Genomic DNA, 19,410 nt, shown 5'->3' with positions numbered 1-19,410 from the left:
CTACAGTAGAAAGTGACGGCACCAGTTAACAAGAAATATTAACGTAAAGGGGAGGAGTAATAACGGTAAATTCGAAATATTAAGTACCATCTGGAAGGTTTCGGGGTAGGGGTCTGAATTAAATGAAAAACTATTAAATGCTATATATAATGTGAAGTCAAAATAAAACTGTATGAAATTGTATTCAAGGGAATAAAGCCTCTCACCTACAAATCTTGAAAACACTGTATTATCCTTCTCTTCGTGGTTTTTTTAAATAAAAACAATATCGTAAACAAAACCTCCAATCACAAACAAAAACAAGAAGAAGAAGAAGATCCATTCCTCCGAAACCCAAAGAGTAGACCTTTCTGTCGTTTACTAATCCACCATGGTAGAGGTTAATGAAGGGAACTAACTTTTCAAAACCTGTAATATCAGTTTTTTCCATAGTTTATTTTCCCATTTTATCAAAGGCAAAAAGGTAAACACAGCCTCCAATCGCAAACAAAAGCAAGAAGAAGAAGAAGACCACCATTATCGAACCCTGGAGAGTAGACCCTTTCCATTGTTTACCAATCCAGCATGGTGGAAGGGTCGTCGTGACGATGTCCAGAGAGATTTCTATTCGTATTTTGCACTAGTGTGAGTCCGTATAGATCAATACCTTTCTAAATTTATTAAATGTGATGAGTTTGAGGATCATTTTAGCGGTGTATTGAAGTATCATCGACATTATTAATACCGATATTAATTAAAAAAGAGCCGCATGATCTTGGCGACGATGTCAAGAGGGAGAGTTTCTTTCTTATTTGACGCCCGTGTGAGGTTATGTATCCTATTTTCTCGACGTATTTATTAAATTTCGTGAGTGTTTTGGTCATTTAAGAACTTAATTTGGCTATTATTAATATTAGTATCAGTGTTAATTGGGAAAAACGATCTGAGGCTTAGCTGAGCCGAGTTCAGCCTCGGCTTGTGTGGGAGATTCTACAATACGTTATGGAAATCCTACGGTCGACTGGGTAGGATAAATTAGGATGTATTGGTATTTAAATTAGTAATTTCATGTATAGTAGATTAGGATGTGGTAAATTTATTTCAGGGGGCCCCATAGAACTACCTTCGATCCTACAGTTGTATAGGATACAGTATGGATATTAATACAAGGCTGTATTTCATCTTGTTAAATTACTATTTTTTATTATCAGTAGTAAACTAGGCTAGAAATAGTAACTAATGCATATTAGGGACGCCCATAGAACCGCCAGAGCGCGAGGTAGCTTCCTGTAGCCTGTGGTATCGTAGGGGACAGTCATTCCCCTTTCACCTGTCTCGCCATATTAAACTGTCGGGTAGGACGCAGAACGACAGGAAGTCCATGATAATGCCATTCCCGGCGTCGTTTCAACTGTACGGCGCTTAAAACGCGGGCTGGCTGCATTCATGGATCTGGCCGAGCGCAGAACGACGCGACAAGCAGACCTCGCCTTTCCCAGAATGCCAGGTCATGACCTCACCAGAACCTACCTACCTAACCTCGCTTGGGGCGCCGTGCCTTGATGACCTGGCCGGGGCGGCAAAAAGTAACGCTAAACGTCGGAGACAGTGGATTTCTCTTCCAGCTCGAAGTTTGTCCTTTGTCCCGTCGTTCCGCAAACTACTTTATGCATCTTATAAGAAAAAACTTTACTGACAAAGCCTCCTTCCCGTAAGGTAGTTAAAGCTATTTTGTTTCGGTTTTCCAACACCTTATGTTCTCAGGCAAACCTCAGCCAGGTTCCCCAAACCTCCGCACCTCAGTTCCCACACTGTGGCAGTAACTGACCGTGATACGGAGTCGGTGATTTTTCGTCTCCCTTGGGGAGGCTCTAATTCCCAACATCCAAGGAGAATGCCAAGACTCGGCTGCACCTTGGAGAGTGTAAAGTGGGCAGAAGCCCCAGCCTCTGGCCAAGTCCAGGCATGGTGCCCTAGGATAGGTTAGGTTAGGATACATCCTAACTGAAATGGCGGAGATCTGCTTTTGAGTAGGCCACGACCTGTGGAAATGCCCTGAGCAACTCTCCTACACTTTAGCCACTCACGTTGCATAGCCTAGTCTAATTGATCATTATCTAGCCTAACCTAATTTAGGTTAGCATTAGCATCTTTCCATATTTTGAGTGCCAGGGCCACACCCTCTCTGGAATCCCCACCTAACCTGGCCTAGACCACTTTAAATAACAGGATAAATTGTGAGGCTGTATCCTAACCTTTCCTTCCCAACCTAGCCTGACTAGAGGCGCTTGGGTCCTACCTGACTGGAGACTTCACCCACTCCTGGAATCCCCCATCCTAACCTGATGTAGAGATCCTTAAATCATAAAAGTGGGGCACTGTACAAAAATCCATCCCAGTCTAACATTGCACTTTACCCTTTATTGGTAGGGGGTCCTCCCTATCTTCCCCTTAGCATTGCACACATTACATCCATCCCCTAAGGGTGGGGGCTAAAACTAGAAGGCACACATTTAGTCCATTACCTCAATGTGGTACAGTATTTCAATTCAGTTATGAGAGGTATTCATCAATGGGGGATTATCATTTAAGGGGTTAAAACACTTACTAAATGGTTAGTAGTTTTATTTTGTGACATGAATGATATAAGAATGATAATTCACTATTATTTTTTGCTGATTTTATCTTATTCAGTACAGTACTATATGCTGTGTTCTTTTGTGTTACCAACTGTAACATATGGAATATTATTTTAATAACTCGATAACCTGTATTATGCTTACTCTACACCACGTGCTATAATATCGTATTTCATATTTGTGAATACTCATAATTATTTAAATGAAAGCAAACGCTTTCAGTGTTTTTACCTATGGAGACTATTGAGTTTTGTGGAGCTTGTTATAACATGGGTAATGTATATTTCTTTTATGTCAAAGCTGTGTAAATACTGTGTACATTTGCAATAAAAATCTGTAGAAAAGAATTTCCAGACAGTATACTGTATTACAATACCTTGCTCACTATGTTTTACCATTACCTTTGATCGTAAACTAAGTCATCTATTTATTTATTAGTTTCACACTAACAAATTAATACATAATTATTTTATTTCCTTCTAACCTCAGGATGGAAGAAGCTGACGTCAAGCAGTTAATTTCCCTCATTGAGTCGGCTCAATTACAGTATGAGGTGGACGAATCGGGAACTGTGTCGATTGTTTGTGACCCTGTTCAGGTGAGTTCTTTCACAGTAGAATGTGTTCATACAGGAGGTAAACCTTTTGCGTCACCTGTGCTTTAATACCGGAAAGGTAGAATCCAAGAGCGGAATTCAAGCATAAAGTTGGGTGGGCTTGTGTAGAAAAAAGTCAGATTTAATATTTACAAAATATTTTTAATAAGTGTTTTTACATCATATAAACTGTCATTCATGATGGATAAAACTCGATGCTTTCGAAATATTTGGATATATGGTGGTCATTATGCATTTTTTCATACGTGAGTGTCAGAGTTGTTCAAAAAAACTGTGAATAGTAATCTTTGATATGTTCGTTTTACTTGCCAGTTAGTGGAGTCTGCTAGTATTGACAGCACCCAGAGTAGCCTTATCAATGAAGGAAGTCTTCTAACACATCAAAATGGAGCACCAGTACCCACAGATCAAGGTATGCATCTTTTGGATAAAAACCTTAGGTGTGGTCTCATAAAAGCATGAGGCTGTTCCCTTGAAAATTCACTTTTTAGAATCAAAGTTTTTTTTTTTTTGCTACAAACCCATTACTACAGCACTTTGTATGCAACCAGTTTCGTGTGTCGTACAGAATCCCAGACACTTGGCCAGTTATAGGCACCTCCTAATGGCAGAAGGTGTCCGTAGGAAGGAATCTTATCTTCGTTTAATCTGCACGGTAATTTGAACTTCCGCACCTAACTTTTCAAGCGTTTTAAATATTATTGCTTAAGTGGAATATGTCTGTGTATATATGAAAAACTGATTATACTTTTTATATGATTATTACAGTTTAAGGTTATGGGCATTGAGCCAAATCTGAAATTAGGATGTTTGTTTTTTTTTTTTTTTTTGTGATTTTAAAGCTGTAATGAAATTTAATGAAGCTTTTAGTTGAAAGTGGACATCTGCCAGGGATAGCATATCTATTAGAGAGATAATACATGTTTTACGTTCCATAGGTGCTTTACAATTCGATTGTAGTCGAAGTAACGCATATAATCTTCCTGAAGATTACAGACTGATAGATTAAATGATATAGCGTGCAGTATTTCAGATTTAAAGGTAAAAGCTTATGTAGAGCCAGAAATTAAATGTTTTGGGAGCATCAGTTATTTATGAGTACTTGATGCAAAATATGTATATTCAAGCCGTTTATGTTGAATAAGATTTACATTGCTTCCTTATTTTATGTACTCGGAACGGGTTAGTGCCATCAGTGCACCTCACGTAGTGGACTGTAAGCATTATACTCAAGGTTCTTTGCAGCGTCCTTTCAGCCCATAGCTGCAACCCTTTTCAATCCTCTTACTGCACCCCCATTCATATTCTCTTTCTTCCGTCTTACGTTCCACCCTCTGCTAACAGTTATTTCAGAGTGCAACTGCAAGGTTTTCTTCCTGTTACACCTTTAAAATCTTTCTACTCTCTCTTTCAGCACTGAAAGACCTCGTAGGTCCCAGCACTTGGCCTTTGGCCAAAAAGCAAAAACCATAAAATCTTATTTTGTGTACTCCTAAATCTACTGATATTTTATTTTGTAGGCTCAAGGTGCCTCAGTAATTGCTCTATTTTTCTCAACTTTCAGCGATCAAAACAGACGAATCGGAAGTCCGAACCTTCGACCAAGGTGGAGGGAAACATGAAAAGGTACTTCAAGAACAGAAGATTAAAGTGGAGCAGGAGGAAGAAGTATCCAAGCAGAGCAATGAAACCAATCTCATTCAGCAAACACCAGAAACTACCTCCCCGATTCATTATTTTCTTCAGACAACAAATGGCGAAATAATTCAGGTACGTGAATGAAGATTCATGTTGTCCTAGACTTGTTTGTGTCCTGTGGTGTCCCTGTAGGGGTTAGTGCCGTCAGTGCACATCATGTGGTGCACTGTAGGCATTACTTAAGGTTCTTTGCAGCGCCCCTTGTCCCCCAGTTAAAACCCCTTTCATTCCTTATACTGTACCTCCATTCACATTCTCATTCTTCCATCTTACTTTCCACCCTCTCATAACAGTCCATTCATAGTGCAACTGCGAGGTTTTCCCCCCATTACACTTTTCAAACCCTTTTACTCAGTTTCCATTTCAGTGCTGAATGACCTCATAGGTCCTGGTGTTTGACCTTTGGCCTAAATTCTATTCTATTTTTACTTTTGCTGTTTCACCTAAACGCTGTTTTGTTTTGTGCACATTCTGCCTGAATTCTCGTCTCGATGAAGTTATAACTGTGCCCTTTTCTTCGTTATCTTTTGTTTCGTTCTACTGGTCACCCTGCTGCTTTCATTTTTACTACTTTTCTGACTGTTCCTCGTCCTTTTTCATGTGTTAGTCTAAACCGTGTCGGTCAGTTTTTGCGATTATTACTGTAATCTATTCTGTTACTATTCGTTTGTCTTGCTATCCTACTTGTGTCCTCTTTACAATCCAATATGCATCGTTGAGATATCCTCTTTTGTTGGTCATTATTACTAGAGATTACTAGAGATAATTCAGATGGTGTTCATATATGAATCAGGGCTGTTTTAAAACATCCAGTTTGTATGGTGTGTTTTATGAGAATTTTGGTATTTCATCCAAAGTTTTATGTAAAATATTCTTGTACATTTTTTTACATAACCTTAGAATAAGGGGATGATTTTCGATGTCTCGTCAACTCAAAACTTCTCTTGTAAATGTAAAAGTTCCAGCTTCATACATTTGTTGGGAAAGGACACCACAACGGAATCCCAATCTTTATTCTTTTATTCAGAGTTCATCTGAAGCAGTCCAGAATAAAAGATGTAATGTCTTATGAGAAGTATTGCGTACAGACACCACCCTACGTAAGAACATTCAACTTACAAACATTCAGAGACAAACAAATGGGATCGCAAATTATAGTTGTGTTCAAAGCGCTCCCCTTTATCACCCATAAGTTCAAAGTTTGTTTTGCGAGCTGATTCTGTACGTACAGAGTGTATTGTGTTTTAGGGTGAAAAAATGTAGAGTACTGTATTGATTTTATACCATACTGCATGAAGAGTACAGTAACCAGGTTACAAATAATTCAACATACAAACGGTCTTCCAGAACACAACTCGTTTGTAAGTAGGATGGTGTCTGCACTTTGTCTTATTGAAATAGGCGGGTGTATACTATATGTTGCCTCTTACGTTGGAAATCTAGCTGATGGAACGTTCCCTTCCCAGGTTTTGGAGACTCTAGATGACGTTAACGAAGAATCAACCGAGGGAGTCGCGCAGTCCTTGGAGGGGATTTCGTCGGGAGAAAACTTCAACGGCAACTTAGGAACGACAGCGAATGAAGACATGCAGATTTTTGTTGTCGGCGACTGTAGCGGCGGAGACATGTTTCTGATTAATACCCCCGAACGGCATTTGACTCAAGAAACCGGGTGAGTCAGCGGTTTTTGTGTGGTTGCTGGTCATTATTAATCTCCTCTGCAATATAGAGGTCCCTTTTTAAGGTGAAATTGCTGGAATTGTTCCAGTTTAGTTGAATGTTCATTTTCATCATTTCTTTGCGGAGCAGGGGACCATATTTATTATTATTATTGGAAGGAAGTAGACCCTCTCTTAAGCATGTCCTTGTAAAAAAGTGGATTGCATTGAACAGATTAATCTTATATTAAGTCTTCTCAATTATCCTTATATTAAGTCTTCTCAATTATCCGTATGACTCGTCTCTTCTACGTTAATATTGGGTAACAACTGGCCAATGTTGACACTGACAGAAGAACTATATTGACAGCATTTATTCAGCAGTGTTATTCTCTATACAAGTGCATTATTATTTTTATTATTTTATTATTATTATTATTATTATTATTATTATTATTATTATTATTATTATTGATGTTTTATGATAATTATGACCCCATGCAGGTAGTGAGATCACATGTGCTATGGTGAATGCCAAAAATTACAAAAAGCCAAAGCAATGTAAAGGGAATGTTATGGTAGAATAATTATAATAATGAAGAATAGAAGTCATGTATCTCGAGCAGAAGCTTGAAGATTAAAAAATGGAATCTTTTACATGTACTGTATGTTGCTGTAAACATTTTATACATTTAATATACGTACTGAGTTCATTCAGGCTTTACTGTTTTATATCAAAATTGTTATGCAGGCAGAGCTATCCTAAAAAATCTGTATTTTCATTTGGAATGAAGAAACCACTTTGTATTAAATTTTATTTGATAGTTTTGACGACCTTTACTAATACGTACAGTATTTTAATGGTAGTACATTCTGAAAGATTCGTTGATTTCAGGGAATCCCTGGGTGCACCTCAAACTGTATATAAAGGCTCAGGGACCATCTCTAGCATCAGTGACCACATGAACAAAGAACCAGAAGAAGGGGCACCGTTGCCAGACGACAAGGACCCAAATATCTTTCTGAACGTCGCGATAATAGAAGACGACGCTCCCGCCTCCAAACCTCCTGATGTGTCCTCGAAGATGAACAGACCTATAGTAAGAACAAATCTTCACAGGAAGCCGTCGTTACCTTCCGCAGGAGGCAAGCAGTATGTGAAGCTGATATCTCAAACCAAACCAAGGCTACCTTTGCGAGATAGTAGCACACGTAAGTAATTTGAAACGATTTGCATCAGAGTTTTTTTAGAAAGATGATTTTTTTTTTGGTGACACTGCGTGTGAAACAAAGCACATTTACTTGATGACAAATTAATATTGATTAGGCAACAACAGAGTGGGGTTGCCAGATATACCACCCATTTTGATTAAATCAGTCAGCATATGTAGAGTACCATGCTTGCGTGGCTGAGCGGAGGTTATTGAAACATTAATGTAGTTTTGCTTGCACTCCAGAATGGTCAGTGTTTGCTCTACACTCATCTACTCTGCTCTACTCTGCATATGCAGAGTACTTAGCTTTGCCTAGTTGAACAGAGGGTATTGGAAGAGCAGTTTCACTCCAGAACTGTTAGTGTCTTCCATGTACTCAATATTTGCGTCATCCGTGCAATATTCTTATTTACATTTCACCAATTTTTGTATGTTTAAAGGAGTATACCTTTTGTCCTGAAAAGTCTGTGGCTTAGGACATAGTATGGATACTGGAAAAGGATATGCAGGTAGGCATGGTATTACTGCAGTTGGGAAGTAAAAAGCTTTAAAAATTATTTTTTATCCCTCAGAATTGTAATTGAATTTTTTAATTTGCTTAAAATTACTTATAGAAGCTGATTTATAAAAGTGTTGATTAATTATTTTTTTTATTTTAAGGGTGATAATACGTTTTACATTATTACTGTATTTGCAATTGATCACATCCATATCTAGGAATTAAGAACATGGACCCGAATAGTGATGATTTTCTTTCATATCTCATTGAAAACCTTGTGCAATGTTACAGTAGACACAGGCATTGTTTAAAAATGTCAGTAACTGCATTTTCTCCATTTCTGTAGAGTGGATAGTCTTCCAAATGTCAGCAACACTGAGCATTCTCCAATTTTCTTTACAGTGGACGGTCTCCCAACCACTTTGGCCGAAGGATCCGTGATACAGACTAACAAGGGGGAGATGATGGCCTACAGTCTCTCGTCCGTCACCAAAGACGAGTCCCCTGGAAAGAAGAGTGTTTTGCATAACATCGCTTCGTCGTTTGGGTCGTGGGTAAGTAGGTTGATTCGGATGTGTTACCTTTGTCGTGTGTAACTGAAGCAGTAAGACTGCATAGGATATTTTTATTTTTTGCACTTTTATTTTATATATTTTATATTCTATGTTTATACCAAAGCTAGAAACTTCTCCTTAATGTAAATTCAACTTCATCCAGGGTTATGGAGATTCAATGATCAAACTTTGGGTTAAAATTGAACTGCAAGTTGGTGCGTGGAAATATTCATAAGAGCGCTCAATCTTGTATTGCTTTACAGTTGAAAGTCCTGAGACCAGTAGATCAAGAGAAAGAGGTTAACCCCACCAGTGTCAAGAAAAGGTAAGAAATTTAAAGCTTACAGTATACTAATGGTCTTGGTATGTCATGGTATACATAGGGACCACCTTGGTATTCAAGAAGAAATGAGTACGTATATGCTAAGTTCGAAATGTAAGCTTTTACTTTTCAGAATAAGTGTTATTGACAAATCTAATTTTGCGTTCCATGTTCATTATGTAAAGTGTTTGGTTAAACAAACATTTTTAACCGTTCGGTAACTTTCTGTGATTGCAATACAGTGAGTCGTTTTCTCATATTTTTTTCCCCTTCCTTTTTCAGGTTTACTCTGTATTCCTGTGAAGATTGTGGAACAGTATTACATTCGGAAAGGTCCCTGAAAATCCACCGGCGCAGGTTCCACGAGGAATGGGACGACGAGTGTTTCATCTGCGGAGAAAAGTTCCTGAACCAGCACTATGTGCGGAATCACGTCAGAGAAGTCCACAGCGAAGAGAGTTCGTTCGAGTGCCGTTACTGTTCCTTCCGCTGTTCGCTCCTGAAAGAGTTCTTCAAGCACTGCAGGGTCCATAAAAAGTCGCAAATTTGTGGTAGCTGCGGAAAGAAGTATGCGTCTCCAAAACTCTTCCAGGATCACGTTACAAACTGCACTTCTAAACCCGATGCAAAATTCGACTACATGGATGATGTCGACTGTGATTACCCAGTAAAAATTCCTAAAGGCCTTGATAAAAAAGACAACTGTATATCTTATCAGACTCCTGTGGATATCACTGCCAGTAAAAAGAAATTAGGAAAGAATGACAGCAACAAAAAAAGGGATTTAGAATACAAGGTGGAATCGAAACACTACAGTCAGCAAATAAAGAAAATGGCCCTGGAGCAATCCACTCGAAGCCGCAGCCAAGGTCGATACAGAACTCACAGATGCTATTTATGCTTCAAGTTGTTTTCGAACAGCGCAGACCTTGATGCCCATAAAGAAGTGTACCACCAAGTTAAGTCATCACAACCTGTTAGAGTCAAAACTGATGATTCTCTTGGAAGGGAAGAAGAAGACACTCTGGAAGTTCTGCAGACTAAAGAGTTGCAGTCGTGCGATGATGGTATGGATGAGGGAGTCCAGATCAAGTCGGAGCCTCCCGACATTACGGAGAGCATCGAAAACGTGACGATCGTCCTCGACGAATACATGAACTTATCTCAGGTTATCAAGCCACTGTGCATTGCCTGCAAGGCATACACGAAAACAGACTTCAGAGAATCCTGCAAGTTGTTCCAAAATATCTCGAAGTTTGACCAGTCGGAAGCGCTGAAAAAGTTTGAGAAGTTCTTTCCCTGTGCCCTTAATCACGAGTCCCTTGTAGGACCTTGGGTTCTGTGTAAAAAGTGTTCTGTGCTCATTGATAAAATCACGGACATGGAAGAGAAACTCTTGTCGATGAAGAGCGACCTTATGTCACGTCTGCAAGGGAATGCAGACGGCCCGCCTGCTTGTGCCGAGAATAAATCGGTAGGTGACGATGATGACGATGACAAGAAAGGGGAACAATTACTTTGCAAGCTCAGGAAAGATTGTGCCTCAAGTGATCCATCTCTCAACATTCTCAGCGATGCTTTCGATACCGAAAAGTATGTGAGGGAGAGCTTTGAAATAATGGAAATAATACAGCCTGCTAAAAGAAAACGCAAACATAAAATGGAAGGAGAAAAACTCGCCCCTGTGCTTTTGAGTGATGATGACAACGACGGTTTTTCCGCCGGTAACGAGACCGAGTACGTCTCAAACACCGAAAACTCGGAAGTTAACGAAGACAAGGGTCCTGAAGAAAGTGCCATGAAGATACCAATTAACCTAAGTAGCGTCAAGAAAGAAATAGCAGAGGATGGAGTTGAAAGGTCACATGACATTAAAGGAGCAAACATTAAGAGTGAGCCTCTTCATCGGGAGCTCGAATCTGTTGTTCCCGAGTCTGGCAATCCAAACTGGACGGAAGATGAGGGCAATCCTTTAAATGCGGAAGAACGGTTAAATGACGACTTCTTACTCCCCATTGCTAAACCCAAAAAAGATAGTCACTTAGATCCTGAACTGTTTCATCACCAGCTTTTAACAGAGGAGGGTGAAACCTCCCAAAAGGAGTCGTGCAAAGGAAACTCCGCTGAGGGGCCGGAAGGGGAGGATGCTTCAGATGAAGTTTGTCAGGAGAAGGTCTTACCTGACTTGCATTCAGACAGTTTGCCTTCCAATTCTTCAAAGATTGTAAACAAAACAGAAGTGAAACCTGATGAGGGAGATTGCATGGCCCCGCTCGGTCATATTCAAGAAGTTTTGAAAGACTTGGATGCAAAGAAGGAAGACCTGAGTTTAAAAGATATTGGAAATAAGATGGATTCTAACAGCGGGTTTGAAACGTTCGGCGAGGATGTTGAAGCGAAAGAAGAAGAAAATTCCAAAGTTGTTTCCCACGAACCGTTGCAGAAACCTGTTGTGGTGAGATATTTTCTTGTTTTTCATTGAATATTTGAGGATATGTAAGAGGAAATGGGTTTTATATTCATTTGAGTTCAAACGATAATTCAACAGTTGGTTTTCTAGGAAAGATTACTTGAGAAAGGTCAGTGCTAACAAATAGGTTTTTAACATAAGATGTATTTGCTCACAGGTGGAATGTCCATGTACATATTGAGTGAGTGCCCTACAAGTACCATTCATTAATTTGTCAACTATTGTTGCTAAATTAGTATGTCATTTTGTCATTTCATTTTTGTATGCTGTACTAATTTTTTACAGGTCGTATTTTGTGGTTTGAGGTTTAATTGATTTTAGTGGTTGAATTTGTCAGGTTGAGTGGTAACTGTCCTTTCAAGTGATTTTGTACATCGAGAATTAAATCTTCATCTTGCTACCTCCATATTTATTGCTTTTTGATCAACTGACCTTTCTGTAATTGGCGTGATATCAGTCTTTTTGACAACATCTCTCTCTCAAAATCTTCCCACAGTGACCATGAATCTAAAGTTCTGTCATCACACCAGCCTTTTTCCCTGTGTTCGCTGCATGTATAGGTTTTATGTACCCATGTAAAGGCGATTATTACTTGATTTTAGGGTTGTTCTTTGGCATATTGATGCGTGCCTGCAGCCCTTAGCAAGTTTATGTGTTAGCTGCAAGTGCACTGTAGGCATTACCTAAGGTTTCCTTTACTGTAGCCCCCTCCTTTCATATTCTCTTTCTTCCATCTTACTTTCCACCATCTAACAATTGATTCATAGTGCAACTGCGAGGTTTTCCTCCTGTTATACCTTTCAAACCTTTTACCATCAATTTCCGTTTCAGCGCTGAATGACCTCTTAGGTCCCAGTGCTTGGCCTTTGGCCTAAATTCTATATTCAGTCCAATTCAATTCAAAATTCTTTCTTTTAATCATTTAGTATTTTGACCTTGCAGTCAATTCCTTTGGAAATGTTATTATTATCTGTCTGTAGGTAGAAGCTGAAGCCCTGAATTACAAATTAGTCGTTACTTCTCTTTTTTTTCTTGTTTTCATGATATGTCCTCCTTATATGTAATTTTTATTTGTTTACAAAATTAATTTTGCTAAGTCTCATTTCTTTGCTTCTCAAGAAGTCTAGCTTTGTAATACTCAGTCAACTGTATCGTGTCGTGAATTTGGTTCAGTTTCCCACAAAATTATCAAATGTGAATTATATTCTGTATACAGCATAAGTCTTCTTCACTACAGCTGACTGAAATAGTATATTATTATTATTCAGAAGATAAAAATTATTCATATGGAACAAACCCACAGGGGCCATTGACTTGAAATTCAAGCTTCCAAAGAAAATGATGTTCATTTGAAAGAAGTAACAGGAGGTAATAGGAAATACACAAAGTAGAGATTATAAAATAAAAAATAAGTTGACAAATTATTTAATAGATAGATAAAAATGTAAGTGAATTATTAAAATACGAGGAGAATTGTTTTAGGGTAGCAATACATTACAGTACATCTTTGCTTGAATTTTGAGATTCCAATCGCACAGCATCCCCAGCGAGACTGTTTTGCAGTCTAACAGTGCGTGAGGAATGAAGGACCTTGTAGTATCTTGTAGCGTAGCTGATGGAAGAGTTGGCAAAATTTAGTCTATTTTTGTTTAACATACATTTTTCCTACTTGTAGGGTAAGAAGCGCGCCAGAATTCGAGAGGAGAGGAACATGATGAGCTACCGCTTAGAGGGTAATGTTGCCAAACCGTGGGTTTGCAGTAGCTGTCACAAAGGATTTTCAACTCAGCGCGGCGCGTGTGATCATTATGCCGCTTCTCACGGCGGCCAGAGCTATTCCTGCGAGCACTGCAGTGCATCTTACGTGAGGAAGAGAGATCTGATTGGCCACTACAACAGAGTAGGTGTTTTTTGTCATGTTAATTTCAGGTTGTTAAACTTTTTTATCATGTGTACACATTGGTATGGATGAAGTCTGTGTGTTCCTGAATATGTACAAAACTGTAGAAAAAAGATGTTATTTACCTCCAAGAGCACTTCCTTTGTCTTAGTTAGCGAAGGCCTCGTATGAGTTGTAGACCCATTTCTTCCACTAAAGTAATAATGTTCATTTACCCTGTTGGGGGTTAGTGCCATCTGTGCATCTCATGAGGTTCACTGTAGGCATTACGTAGGGCCCTCTGCAATGTCCCTTTGCCCCCTAGCTGCAATCCCTTTCATTCCTTTTACTGTACCACTTTCCTTATTCTCTTTCGTCCATCTTACTTTCCACCCTCTCCTAACAGTTGCTGCATAGTGTGACTACAGGGTTTGTCTCTGTTACACTTTTAAAAACCTTTTTAATGTCAATTTCCTTTTCAGCAGTGAATGATCTTGAAGAGTCTCGGCGCTTGGCTTCTAGCCCAGATTTTACGTTCCATTCATGCATCATCCTGTTACCCTGTTGGTTGAGAATGCATTTGTATGAAAGCCGCCTTCCATTTTTAACAGTTTTGATTTTTTTAGTTTTATTATAATGTAGACTAAAAATATTCTGAGATCATCTTTGTAGAGTTTAACACCTTGAGACAAATATGTGCAATCGTAAGTACATTATATTTGCTCTCTTACGGACAGTAGCCAATTTTCATCTTTTACAAGATGAGCCTTCTGTAAACTATAGATCTGTATAGAAAAAAGTCTGTCTGAATTGTTTAAAATTGTTGTTTAGTCTTCAGTTAAAGATATTGAGGTCTTATTATTTTGCATAAGGGTTGTTTGTTTTCATGTTAGAAATACAAAATACAGGCAGTCCCCGGTTTACGACGTGGTCCGCCACACGTTCTGAGGTTACAACGCTTTTCAAATATATTCATCAGAAATCATTTCCCGGTTCTGACGCATGTTCCAGGGGTTCTGATGCATCGTCACGCCGATCCAACGGAAGAAATATGGCTCCAAACAGCAGAATAATCAAAATTTGAGTTTTTGATGAAAAACTCAATAAAAATGCAGCTTACATCGTTTTCAATACACCTGAAGCATCAAAGTAAGGTTTTCTGACGGGATTTTGTACGACGCCGGAAAAACGGAACCCCGTCATAAACTGGGGACTGCCTGTGGTCATGTTTTCATATTGCTGTCTCCCAGACCCTAAACCTGTTCCGTTTCAGGTTCACCTGAAGGCAAAACCCTACAAGTGCAAGAAATGTAGCGAATCCTTCAGCATGCACAGTCAGCTCTACAGACACATGCACGTTGCCCACATGGAAGAAAAGAAGGAACCGACCCAGTACACTTGCCACCTGTGCGACGCTTCGTTTTCCCAGAAACGTTACCGAGACGCCCACCTGGAAGCTTGCGAGACCAAGGCCAGCGATGTCACGCCTTACACGTGCCTGCTTTGTGACAAGTCGTTCAAGGTAAATGGATACTAGAATGTTAATGTATTATCGAATATATTGTCATAGGAGCGACATGTTGAAATGTAAAGTATAATACTCTGGATATCTCATACCAATTTTGTACAAGTCAGTAAAATATCAGTGATTATCAGTTTGCGTGACAGCAAGTGACGTCGTCTAAATTTCAAAGAGGTAACATAGCCCTCCTTATTGTGTACCTTTGATACGTCAAATACAGTAGTACCATAGTTGCTTTGGTATCCCATGAATTTTTCAGTGAAAACTGTTGGATATTGTAATGAAAGCGATGTGTTTTTCAGCTGGAAAAGTACCTGGGTCTTCACATGCGCAATTGCCATTCGGTGAAAAGTGACGCCTTTTTCTGCGAGATTTGCAACAAGGTCCTCAACGACAAGAGGAACTTGATTCTGCACATGAAGAGTCATAGTGGCGAAACCAAAACCTCTTGCACCATCTGCCACAAGCAGTTTAGCCGCAAAGCCTACCTGTGGACGCACATGAGGGTGCACACGAACGAAAGACCTTACGGCTGTAATTACTGCCCCAAGTGGTTCAAGCAGTACAGCACTTGGAAGAACCACGAAAGGACACACACGGGAGAAAAGCCTTACAAATGCACCGTTTGCAATTCCTGTTTTGCCACCAGCTCTTCCGTCTCAAAACACCTGCAGTACGCGCACTATAACATCAGAGATTTCGGCTGTACAGTTTGTAAAAAGTACTTCATAAGCAAAGCCAAGTTGGAAGAGCATATGAAGACGCACACGGGGGAAAAACCCTTCAAGTGCCCTGTTTGTGGTCGGGCTTTTAACAAGAAAACGAATTTGCGCACCCACATGTATATTCATTCAACTAACAAGAGATTCAAGTGCGAGGTGAGCGATTCTTTTACGCTTCTCGGTCCGTTACAGAAACAGTGCGTTTCTGTTTGGATAACCATTCTGCTGTAGGCTGTAACTAATTATTTCAAAAGAGGCTAATGTGTGATTTAATTTGCTGTAACTCTTTGAGCAATAGTTCAACTTTGTAGCGATTTCTACTTTTTGTGTGTCTATTTCAGATTTGTGGCGAGGGCTTTATGCGAAGAACCGCCATAGAAAACCACATTCTCGAAAGGCACAGAGATTTGGAACTGCTCCTCGCCTCGGATATGTCAGACGCAAGCAAAGGCAAAGCCAATGGTGTGACTGCAGCTACCTCGCCGTTTATATCCGTGATTGGAGCGGAAGATGTTAATTCTGAGGACACCTACATAGTCGTGTATGCTGACGAAGATAAAGATCCCAAGAGCTCGAAGGATATGCAGGTTACGGTGTTGGTGGATGATGTACAATATTCTCAGGTTAGTTGACAGTAGGGCAACATAATGATGTTTATTGGTTAAGAAAAAAACTGCTGCTTAAGTGGATAGATATAAAACGGGAGCCTTCGACCTTCAAGAAATGACGATACTCAAGGAATACCCCAAGATCGACAGTTTTCATTTTAATTTCTTTCATGATTTGTGTTTTTTCTTTTTTTTTATATCTTTCCAAATACACTAATTGTTGTTTAGTGCACCTGACGAGTACCTTAGTGAAGGCGGAAAGCTCCTGTTTTGTATTTATTCACTTGAAATTGGTTCTCTACCGTTCCTTTTTTTTTTAACCATTCAAGACAAAAAGGAAGAATGCATTTTTATTACTGGTGATGTTTAATGTTGTATTGAGTTATATGTCCCCTAGCCGCACCAGTTGGAATGCAATTCTTAATGTAGAGAGAATAAGGACTGAGCCTATGAATTCCAAAAAGCTAGGTTCAATGTTTGCATAAAAAATGTCAGCACTGTAGTTTCCACTTTTTGTTTGTTTGTTGATAATTTGGTGTGCTTGTTCTCCATAGTCTGAGTAAAATATTTATGTAGAGGTTCAGTTTTTTATATGACTTGGTTCAGTGACCCACTGTTCCAAGTATTGTGTAAAAGAACACATTCCATAGAAAGACATGATTTTTGTTCCTTTCAAGAGAATTTAAGCTTGTGGGCACATTTACAATGCAGAAAAAATTGGTTAAGTTTTAGTATTGGTTTGTATAAGAAATTTTGTTTTTAAAAACCTACACGGCTTCAGGTATTGTATATGAAATGTCGTCAACTTAAATTTTTCATGATAGGTGGATGACCTCACTGTGGTTATAATTTGTTTCTTGTAAAAGGTCAAAGTAGTTTTTTTTATATATAAAACCAATATGCATTCATAAAAAAATTTTATCAGTGTGATTCCATTTACGATTTTTAAGACTTTGGGTGAAAAAGGGTTTTCCTGTGATGGGAATCAGAAAAAATTTGCAGTATTGCAAACTTTTCAATTCAACGGCCTAACCTCAGCCTCTTGTAGAGCAAAGTCTGGTTTTATGACCCCCCAGCATCCAGTCTCATTGAAAAGTTAGGTCACAGGAGTGATGACTTGAGTTTTGATCAATTCCAGGTTCGTTCCGCAAGCAAGAAACTGAAATTATCGCTGGGATCAAACCAGATCGACAGGCCCTTATCACGCGGTGATAACTCAGAAGTAACTGTCAAGGAAGAAGCTTCCACCGGAGTGAGCGGAACTCTGCCTGGTTTGATCACAGCGGAGGATGAGACCGATTCATCTATACAAGCTCATGACACTTCTCAGGCTGAATACCTCTAAGTAAAGTGCATTAGGAATAGAGTCCGCTCTCCCTAGCTATCTAGAAATCACTCAAATGCAGGTATTCCAAAGTATCATTACTTTATATAAGATTTTCCACTGACGTTTTTTGAAGTCGTTCGTCATTATTTATGTCACATTTTATAAATAAATTAAAAAGCTGTGTAGCTGCTTACTTTACTGAACCTCTCTGTATGTATTAAGGCAAAAAAAAAAAAAAGACTCCTTTTATGGTAACTGTGAACGTATCTCTTCCTGACATGGCAAAAATATCAGAATATTGGGACCTGGGTTTAGAACCAGGTTGTGGCATAAGGCCCTCTGTGAGCTTAACCTAAACTACCCTCAACATGCAAGTGTCCATTTCCACTATTTCCTAACAACTGTTTCATAGTGTAACTGCGTGGTTTTCCTTCTGTTACACCTTTCAAAACTTTATAACTCTCAATTCCCCTTTCAGCGCTGAATGAGCTCATGGGCCAATTCCCCTTTCAGCGCTGAATGAGCTCACAGGCCCCAGCGCTTGGCCTTTGCCTTAGATTTGATATTGCAATCTATTCCACTTATTTGATTAATATTTATGACATACTCTAATATTTTGTACCACTAGGGTAATTATTTGTTTTTTTGCAAATTTCAATGTGTATGAGAATCATCATGATTTTGATATGTAGAAAGATGGGGTTTTTGTAGATGAATGGTAGAAATTTGATCACGAGGTTGCTTTTGTAAGGGACAGAGATATAGTGTCAGTCTTTATGCAATGTTCGGCTTGTAGTAGGATTAATTAATTGCTTGGGGCCTGTGAGATTTTAGGCCTGTACTAGGATTATCAATACATTTATATATATATATATATATATATATATATATATATATATATATATATATATATATATATATATATATATATATAATGTGTGTGTGTATTATATAGAATGTAAAGGGTTAGTTCAGCTTGTTTACTATAAAAAGGAACATTCATAGATATGATCTCATGTGATAACAAAACACGAGTGTTTATAATCTCTCGCTTGCTGATGTCACAGATATCCCTATCTGTCTCGAGGATTCTTTATAGCTTATGATATCGTCACGTGAGGAATTTTAAGGGTCCTGGGACCGTGCCCATGCTTTCTTGCTTGATTAGATACGGTGGGAAGTGAACTTGAGTCTGATATTACAAATTTAAAATCCCCCCAGTGATGGATACTCTTCTTGTTAGACGCTCATTTACGCCAAGTCATGTCCACCCACTTCCGCCTCTCTCTCTCTCTCTCTCTCTCTCTCTCTCTCTCTCCTCTCTCTCTCTCTCTCCCCCTTCTTCTTCTTCTTCTTCTTCGCAACCACCCACGTACGTTTAACCTACATAATTACATATCGGTCTAGGTTTATCACCCTCTTGTACGCCACAATTCCCAAGCAGTTGACCTTATTTGACATCTGTCAAATAACCTGGTTAGATAGCTACGTGCAGTGGACAGCGTGGCACCCAACACCAGTGATTATCATACATTAGGCAACAAATAAAAATGAAATTAATTGCCCAAACACCTTTACGGTAAAGAGTCAATTCCTGGATGACGTCAAAACCAGTGATTGGGAAACATTACAAAATAAAATCATCTTACTGGTTAAAATACCACTTACATACCAATGAATCAAGATAAAGTGAATTGGTCCGG

The 19,410-nt window shown here is 39.0% G+C and overlaps 1 protein-coding gene across 1 annotated transcript; it reads left to right on the top strand.

Annotated features, from left to right (window-relative positions):
- Window positions 1-320: 320 nt before the first annotated feature.
- On the top strand, window positions 321-17,892 carry LOC136841406 (uncharacterized). The gene is made up of 14 exons (XM_067108330.1): window positions 321-624; window positions 3,108-3,216; window positions 3,547-3,646; window positions 4,799-5,004; window positions 6,399-6,604; window positions 7,486-7,802; window positions 8,706-8,857; window positions 9,121-9,182; window positions 9,462-11,634; window positions 13,325-13,549; window positions 14,802-15,050; window positions 15,353-15,928; window positions 16,114-16,395; window positions 17,519-17,892. Exons 2-14 carry the CDS (start codon window positions 3,109-3,111, stop codon window positions 17,723-17,725), a joined length of 4,863 nt encoding a protein of 1,620 aa, XP_066964431.1. The 5' UTR covers window positions 321-624; window position 3,108; the 3' UTR covers window positions 17,726-17,892.
- The last annotated feature ends 1,518 nt before the right edge of the window (window positions 17,893-19,410 follow it).

Source organism: Macrobrachium rosenbergii, chromosome 9 (assembly GCF_040412425.1).
Source record: "Macrobrachium rosenbergii isolate ZJJX-2024 chromosome 9, ASM4041242v1, whole genome shotgun sequence".
Lineage (NCBI taxonomy): Eukaryota > Metazoa > Arthropoda > Malacostraca > Decapoda > Palaemonidae > Macrobrachium > Macrobrachium rosenbergii.
Note: the sequence above shows the minus strand (reverse complement) of the source record. Positions and strands in the feature narration are given on the sequence as shown.

Excerpts from the sequence above, each read along its gene's own strand:
- LOC136841406 (XM_067108330.1), top strand. The coding sequence starts at position 3,109 with ATGGAAGAAGCTGACGTCAAGCAGTTAATTTCCCTCATTGAGTCGGCT. Across the intron at positions 5,005-6,398 it reads CAAATGGCGAAATAATTCAG|GTTTTGGAGACTCTAGATGA; the intron begins GTACGTGAATGA and ends TTCCCTTCCCAG. Across the intron at positions 9,183-9,461 it reads CCCACCAGTGTCAAGAAAAG|GTTTACTCTGTATTCCTGTG; the intron begins GTAAGAAATTTA and ends TTCCTTTTTCAG.